This window comes from Falco punctatus (assembly GCF_963210335.1).
Source record: "Falco punctatus genome assembly, chromosome: 1".
Lineage (NCBI taxonomy): Eukaryota > Metazoa > Chordata > Aves > Falconiformes > Falconidae > Falco > Falco punctatus.
In genome coordinates, this window is record NC_137580.1 from 29,865,222 (window position 1) to 29,873,381 (window position 8,160).

At 56.8% G+C, this 8,160-nt stretch overlaps 1 protein-coding gene across 3 annotated transcripts in view; it reads right to left on the minus strand.

Moving 5' to 3' along the window:
- The window catches only part of PCDH7 (protocadherin 7), a 288,813-nt gene extending 282,600 nt beyond the window's left edge, over positions 1-6,213 (minus strand). The window contains exon 1 of one of the 3 annotated variants that reach the window (XM_080375608.1): positions 101-6,211. In XM_080375608.1, the coding sequence (XP_080231734.1) occupies positions 101-3,274 (3,174 nt within the window). In that variant the 5' untranslated portion in view covers positions 3,275-6,211. Of the gene's footprint in view, positions 1-100 lie in introns of all 3 variants that reach the window. The other 2 variants (XM_080375607.1, XM_080375609.1) reach the window with 2 other exon arrangements.
- Between the last annotated feature and the right edge of the window lie 1,947 nt (positions 6,214-8,160).

The window sequence follows — 8,160 nt, forward strand, 5'->3', positions numbered from 1 at the left end:
GGGAAGCGGGCAGCGCCCCTCCCCGCCCACGGTGTGTGTGTGTGTGCGTGCAGGTCGGGGGCTCCGCGGCAAGGGGGGGCGCGGGGCATAGCGCTCTTACCTGCTTGCTGTACTTGCTGCTGGCCTGGCAGCTGTACTCGGAGCAGTGGTCCGACCCGATGGAGATGTTGTCGCCAGCGCCCACAAAGGTGTTGGCCGGGGGCAGGTCCTGCACAGCCTGGTGCTTTTTGCCGGCGGTGGGGGACTGCGGGTGCAGCTGGACGGTGGGCAGCGGAGAGCTCGATTTGTAGTGCCTGGCCAGGTCGGGGCTGCCTGGGCCGCCGTTGACGGAGCGGTACCGCCCCATACCAGGGCTGTCCGAGAGCTTCTCATTGACGCTGTCGTAGCGCTGCCCATTGGGCTTGGAAGCCTCGACGGTGACAATGCTGCTGTAGAGAGGCTGCTTGCCCTTCTTGCCTTTCTTGTCCTTCTTGGGTTTCTTGGCCTTGTCGTGCTGCTGTGGGGTAAAGAAGTCCTCGTGGTCCTTCTTGCCAGCCTCGTAGCCATGTTTGCCCTTGGAGCGGCAGTAACGCGCCATAACCACCACCAAGATGAGGAGGATGACGGTCATGATGCCAGCCACCACACCAATGACTATGCTTAGCCGTTGCTTGCTCAGCTCGTAGCTGGGGTCACCAGCAATGTCCTGGGCCAGGGGCGTGTGGAGGCTGCGAGCCACCTGGCTTTCCACTACAGTGGCATTGGACAGGCTTTCGTTGACAAAGACATGGAGCAGGGCAGTGGTGGACTGGGGCGGCTGCCCGCTGTCATTCACCTGCACCACGAGGCGATGCAGGCCATAGTGCTTTGGGGCCAGCTTACCCACCAGCGATACCACACCACTGGCCGAGTCAATCTCAAAGAGTTTGAAGGGGTTGCCCCCAATGATGCTGTAGTTGAGGTCTGCGTTGAGACCAGTGTCAGCATCAGTGGCGACCACTGTGGCCACCACGGTGCGCATGTTGCTGGAGGGTGGCAGCATGGTGTAGGAGCTGTTGCTGGGGAAGGTGACTGTGGGCGCATTGTCATTCTCATCCATCACAAAGAGGGACACAGTGGCGGTGGCAGAGCGTGGTGGCTCCCCTCCGTCCACTGCCTTCACCTTAAAAGTGTAGCTGGTCTGCTGCTCACGGTCAAAGGAAACAGTGGAGAAGATGGTTCCAGTGTCGTTCTCGATGGAGAAGATGCTGGCTGCCTGGTCATGGTCACCGGACTGAATGGAGAGACTGAGCTCAGCATTGCGGCCCTTGTCGAAGTCCATCACAGTCACCATGCCCACAGGGCTGTTGGGCTGCAGGTTTTCCTTCACGTAGAAAGTGAACACATCTTGCATGAAGCGCGGTTCATTGTCATTGCGATCCGCAACCCGCACCACCACTGTGGTGGAGCCCTGCAATGATGGCACACCCTTGTCCCGGGCTGTCACCTGGAACTCATAGGTGTCACGTTGCTCGCGGTCCAACACTGCCTGCACCGTTACATCCCCAGAGTCAGGGTCAATGCTGAAGATGCCGCTTGGTGCCTCTGAGGAGAGGGGCGAGGCCTCCAGGGAGTAGGTGATCTCAGCATTCTTGCCGCTGTCCGCATCCGTGGCGACCACTGTGGCCACCCTCTCACCAGGCAAGTTGTTCTCTGGGAACGAGACCTCCAGCACAGCCTGGCTGAACATGGGAGGGTTGTCATTAGTGTCCCCAACCCGCACCAGCAAGGAGTTGTTGCTGGACAAGCTGGGGCTGCCCGAGTCCACAGCCACAATCACCACATTGTAGTCACGGACAGCTTCGTAGTCCAGAGGGGCTGAGGTGTGGAGGAAATACTTCCGCTTGTTCTGTGGCTCCCCTTCGCCTTCGCTGGCTGGCTTGAGCTGGAAGGGCACATCACCTACCACGGTGCAGGTTACCACACCGTTTTCACCTTGGTCCCGGTCTGACACCTGCACCAGGGCAATGGGGGTATCTACCAGAACGTCCTCAGCCACGCTAGCCACCCCGTCCCGGAGTGGGATGCGCCCAATTTTCCGGATGTCGATGGTGGGCACATTGTCATTCTCATCACGGATGTTGAGCACGACTGTGGCCTTGTCTGTCTTGGGGGGCTGGCCCCGATCTCGGGCCATGACGGTGAAGCGAAGCTGGTTCACCTCCTCCCGGTCGATGCGGTGCAAAACGCTGAGCCAGCCCGAGGTCTCATCGAGCCGCAGCAGGCGCCTGACTGACTCTGTGGCTGCCCCGAAGACATACTCGATCTGCCCATTCACCCCCACGTCCAGGTCGGCAGCTCGCAGCTGCAGGATGGGGGTCCCAGGGCTGCTGTTCTCTGCCAGGTCTGCCTCATAGACGCTCTTCTCGAAGCGGGGGCTGTTGTCGTTCACGTCGGTGATCAGCACCCTCAGGATAGCCTGCGAGGACCGCGCCGGCTCGCCGCCGTCCCGCACGCGGAGGCTGAGCTCGTAGGAGTCCCGCTGCTCCCGATCCAGCGCCCCCTTGACGATCAGCTGCGGCTGCTTCTCCCCGTCCAGGGTGTCGGCCACCTGCAGCTCGAAGACGCTGCTGCGGGCCGCCGCGTCCGCCTCCTGCCGCCGCTTGCTGCCGCCGGGGTAGGGGGCGCTCTCGGAGGCCGCCGAAGCGGAGCCCCCCCCGCCGCCGCCACCGCGGCGGCCGCCGTCCCCGCCGGGCTCCTGCAGCAGCTCGTAGCGCTCGATGCCGTTGTGTCCGAAGTCCCTGTCGGTGGCAGTGGGGAGCAGGTAGAGGGTCCCCACGGGCCGGTTCTCCTCCACGGTAAGAGTGAGGACGGGGGAAGGGAAGGTGGGGGTGTTGTCGTTGATGTCCAGGATGATGACCCGACCCTCGAAGAGGTCCACCCAGCTCTGCGAGGGACCGATGACCGACACCTCGAAGTCCAGGAAGCACTCGTTCTCGTCGAAGATCATCTGGCACTGCGGCAGCTTCTCGCGGTCGATGCGCCGCTCCGTGGTGCTCAGCTCCCCGGTCATGTTATCGATCTTGAGATAGTCGGAGCCCGATTCCAGGCTGAATGTCACCTCTCCGGAGCCCGTCACGATTCCCAGGTCGGAAGCCACGTTGCCGATGCGGATGTCGGCGGGTCCCTCCTCGGCCAGCCGGTACCTCAGGAGCTGCTTGGCCGCTGCCAGGCTGACCCAGAGCGGCGGAGGCAGGAGGAGCAAGAAGCAGCAGCAGCAATGCACAAAGCCAAGGAGAGTCCGCATCTTCCTCATCTTCCTCACACCGCCCCCTCCCCCCCCCTCACTCCCACCTGCCCCCCAGTAAAATCCCCTGATAAGCCAACAGAGCGTCTGAGCGTCCGGGTGATCAATTATAAATTCCTTCTGCTCCTGGAAACTTATTGTCTCATGTCTGGTGCAATTGGTGGTCAAAACCCTGCTGCTGGCTCCTCTGCTGCTCTCCCTGCCTTCCAGTTGCGATATGCTTGCAGTTCACGGGACAGTGTATTTTGCTGTTTAAAGATTCATCTCGGTAGATAGGATAGGATTTTCCTCCTCCTCCCCCTTCTCCTCCTCCTCTCTGATTTTACTGTAACCACTTTGCAAGGTTTGCAATAAAAGCAGAAGCAGCACTGTGCGATTCGAAGCCCCCCAGGTCGTCTTCTTCGACACTGGAGTTAACTACAATTCACACACGCTCGCTCTTTTCTCTCTCTCAGCCGTTTATGACCAAGGCATTCTGCCCCTCTCTGCACACGGCAGAGGGAGGGGGGGGAGGGAGGGGGTATATGTGATTCGCTTTATTCAAAGGGCTTGTGTCCGTGAAAACTCCAAATCCTCTTAGCAATGGGCAGTTCTTAAAAAAAAAAAAAAAATTAAAGGAAAAAATAAAAATCCCAATAACGTCGGTAGCTGCACAGTTGATAGGAGAAGAACCCCGTGTATTACAGAGCAGTCCACAGAATATCCCCTTTGGTTGGCAGAAAAGCACCCAAATCCATCTTCAGAGATCGTCTAAAATGTTCAGCTCTTTCTCCGGAGCGGATTTTTTTTTTAACAACTCTGCGCAAGGTCATTAGTCACAAAGCAACGATACAGAAACTGCAAAAGCCGTTTGCCCAGAATTTGCAAGGCTGTAGATATGAACATAGACACACAACAGTCCCAAGTTTGTTTTTGCATCCGCAGTTTGTGTGTGTGCCTTACCTGCATTTGGACTGCATGTGTTATAGCAATCTGGATCTGCAGCACTGAGAGCGATTCACAAATGAGATTGCAGTCTCTCTGTGTCTCCTCTTCCTTCCCGTCCCAATGCAGGTAACCAGATCTGAACTTGATCCTTTCAGTTCAAAGGTTAGCAACAAAACTATGTGTCCAAAAGCGAATATTGGTCTCTCGTAAATACACCCGGAGTGGAACAAGATGTAACTGGATCCCCCACGTGAATTAACACAGATTCTGAATTACATCCATATAAGCGGAATGGCAAAGGGGAGGGGAAAAGAGCCGCGACGCGATTAAAAAAAAAAAAAAAAAAAAGAACACCAACCAAAAAAAAACCCCAAACAAAACCACCAAAGCAGAGTTCTATTTGCAAATAAATTGTATCAGTCTGTTGTTTCCTGTGATCTGCACCGCCACGGCGGGTGAAATCTGCAATTGTGTATTCCCTCCTGTGTCTTTCAGAGAAGTGTGGATCAGGCGCTTTCACGGCAGAGCGACTTGTGCTTTAAAATGTTGAATGGCAACTGAGAAGCTTCCCACTCGGAAACAAAAAAAAGAAGCAGTAAACCGGCAAGTTTGCCCAAAGTGGTGGGAGCTGCTGAAGCCTCTCTCGGTAGCTCTTCCCTGACGCTGCAGCAGCAGAGCCGCCTGCGCTACATACACACAGAAAGACAGAGGGAGAGAGAGAAAGAGGGAGAGCAAAGAGAGAGAGAGAGCGAGAGGGAGGGAGGGAGGGAGGGAGGGAGGACGAGTCAAGCGCTGCACTCCAGAAAGCCCAGCCTTACCCTCTGCCTCTGCTGCTGCTAGTGCTGCAAGTGGGATAGCTGCTCATCACAAAACACCAGTTCAGTCCTCAAAACCGATTCTCATTACACGCCCGAGTGTTGCTGCTGTTGCCTTCTCAAATCCGTGATCTGTAGTGATTCTCTCCTACCCCTTCCCTCCCCACCTCCGCTGTAGACTGTGAATAGAGCAACGATTTTTAAAGCAAATGTTTATTCGCCTTTTTTTTTTTTAGGCAGAGCTTGTGCACGTTCGGGGCTCTACATTTTGCGGAATCACGCTGGTAAGAAAACTCGTTTCCCACAGATTCCCACCTTCCCCTGTCGTGGCGGTGCTTTTGTGAAATAGCTGCAGTCACTGTAACTGCATAAAACTCCAGGGAGGATGGGGGGCTGCCTTAGATCTCAGACTTTCGTCCTCTTTCCCAGTGCTGTTTGAGCCTTTTGGTCTTTGTGTTCATGATTTGAACGTGACTTTTCAGCGTGTTTGCGGGTTTCCTAGGAGGAAAAAAAAAAAAAAAAAATCCCTTCGGAGAAGATGATCAGGAAGTCAGGAAGGGGGCGAGAGGGTTAGTAAGAATAAACGCATGTAAGAAGTGACAGATTTATTTCCGAACAGACTTGCTGCTTCGATGACTGCTAAAATGTAGCGTCACCTACCTGGGTAAGTGGGAAATAAACTTCAATGTTAAAGCTCTCCGCTCAACTTTGTTTATGCTATCGTCCCTAGTTTATTCTCCTTTTGACTTTGAGCCATTTAATTGCCTACGGCTTTTGTGTGCCCCTGCGCCCTGGGTGATGCCTGGCTCCTGTACCTGTCCTCTCCACCCGGATACCGGAGGGAAAAGAGGGAGACTGCGGGGGGCTGGCAGGAGAGGGAGGATCTGGGCGAGCATGGGGCAGCCACTGGGAACAGAACGGGGGTGGGGTGGGGGGTGCACGCTCATGTGGGTGCGCAGCGGGGGGGGGGGGGGGGGGGGGCAGGAATCCAGCTGCTCTCTCTCCCCCCCCGTGAACACATGTGGGAAAACAAGTTGTTGCCAGTTGTGCGTGTGCGTGCGTACATGCCTGGTTTCAAATGGTTATTTTGAATAAAGATGCATGCAGGCGAATGTAGTGAAATGCCTGTTTTTCATCGCGATGACACACTTGAGCGGAAAGCGGTCGGGTATGCTGAGGTGGTTCAAAGCAGCGGTCGCAGCGTGCCTTTGTCTTTTGGGGCGGTGAGTGCATGTGGGAGGGAGGGAAGGTTGCCACCTCTTTCCTTGGGGAGTCCAGAGGCACGGAGGGGCAGAGTCGCGCCGCATGAAGTCGGCGCTATGGAGCGAGTGACCGCTCCCGGCCCCGGCCGCTTTCCCTGCCTCGCCAGAACAGCATTCCACACACCCCCCCCCACCCCCCCCAACCTCTACCGACCACCTCCTCCCACTCCCCCCCACCCCCCCGATGCTGGAGACACTCGGCTTTATATCTGCAGCATCAGCGAGAAAACCCGGCTCGGCGCAGGCTCAGTGTTCACCGCCGCAGTCCCGGACGGAGGAGGGGGGCTCGGGAGCTCAGCGTCTTCGCAGCGGTTTAAGTAGGATTAATACCAAATCCCTATTATATTTGCCAAGCAACTTGAATTTATCAAAATTCCCCCTCGCTGTTCTGGAACTCTGAGAGGAGGAAATTTTGCCCACAGTGTAGGATCCAGACACACCAGTACGTAGCAATACCAGCATACTGCATTACACTGGCTCCCTGCACTAGCAATACAACTGCAACCCCAAGCTCCCGCTGTTCCCTTCCCTTTGTGCTTTTAAACGCAGCCAGGAAACTTAATATATTCGCCAGGGGAGGGGCGGGATAAAAGGGCTTTTAACGTCCCTGCCATAAACTTTAATCAGATTCTGGGCTGTTGCGCGGCATGGATACCTCGCCTTTTGCCTGCGTCTCCTTCCCCGTTGTCTCCCATGTCTACTTCTACCACGGTCTGCTTTGCGATAGCCTCTTTCGAGCGAATGAGTGATTTCTTTCTCTTGCCATGTGCAATCGCTCCCCCCTTCCCCTTCTACCCGCGCTGGCCTCTCTTACACACACTATGCCTTTCACACGCGGTCTGCGTCCCCCAACCCCCCTCCCTTTCTTTCTTTTTTGCAGTGTCTTCACATGCAATCTCTCTCTGAATGTACAATGTCTTTCCTGCTCGGTAGTGCTGCGTCCTTCACAGTGGATTGGTTCCTCTTTCGGAGCAGAGGTAAAGGCCCCCCCTCCCTCCCCTTCCCTATGATTCCCCCTTCCTTCCCCTCCTCCTCCTTTCCTCCCCCAGGGCAGGCGACCGGCGTGGGAAATGGGCCCGACGTGCGCTGCATGGTGGAATGGCAGCGCTGCTCCAGGTCCACGTGCCCTGGCTGCCGGGAGGGGGCCGGGGCTCTGCTGGCCGCCCTCCTCCCCGGCATCCCGCTCCTTGGGGGGGGGGTGGGGGGTGGGGGGTGGGGGGGTGGGGGAGAGGAATCACCCCCGCACCCTCCCGCCGGCACCGCGGGCTCCCGGTCCTCCGCAGCCAGTGCTCGCCCATCTGCTCGGGCGCCAGTAGGAACCGGCGCAGCGCTCTCGGGCGGGGGAGGCTGGGCCCCTCTTGGTCAAATCTGTTGCGCAGTGCAAGTCCCCTCCCGGCGCCCTCCCTTCGCCCAGACGCACACAGACGGCCACAACGCTCAGACACGACACGGCATTTGTCCTCCTGATCTGGCGAGATCAAGTGGGAAGCGGGATCACAAATGTAATCGGCTGTAATAAATAAAATAGCCCGAGATGCTGGAGATACACAGAGGGGGAATAAGAGCTTGTGTCCTTAAAGGGAACATCTGATAAGGCCACCGCGTTGGCATCTTGCATGTGGGAAGGAATCCGTCTTGCTGACATTCGCAGCGTGCTTTACGTGGGAAATCCTAAAGCAGCCTGGGAGCTTCCCCAGCTCCTCTTGCGCCCCCGCCCCCCCCCCCCCCCCCCCCCCCCCCCCCAGCTCCCTCTTAGATGCTGTGCAGCGGAGCTTTGTTGTCGTTGTGGATTGAAAAGCTGGGGTCATCGCTAAAATATGCAAATACAATTAATGGCTACTTCATTTACATTTCGTGGCGGAGCCCCGTAGCTACCGCCGGCGCCCGAACT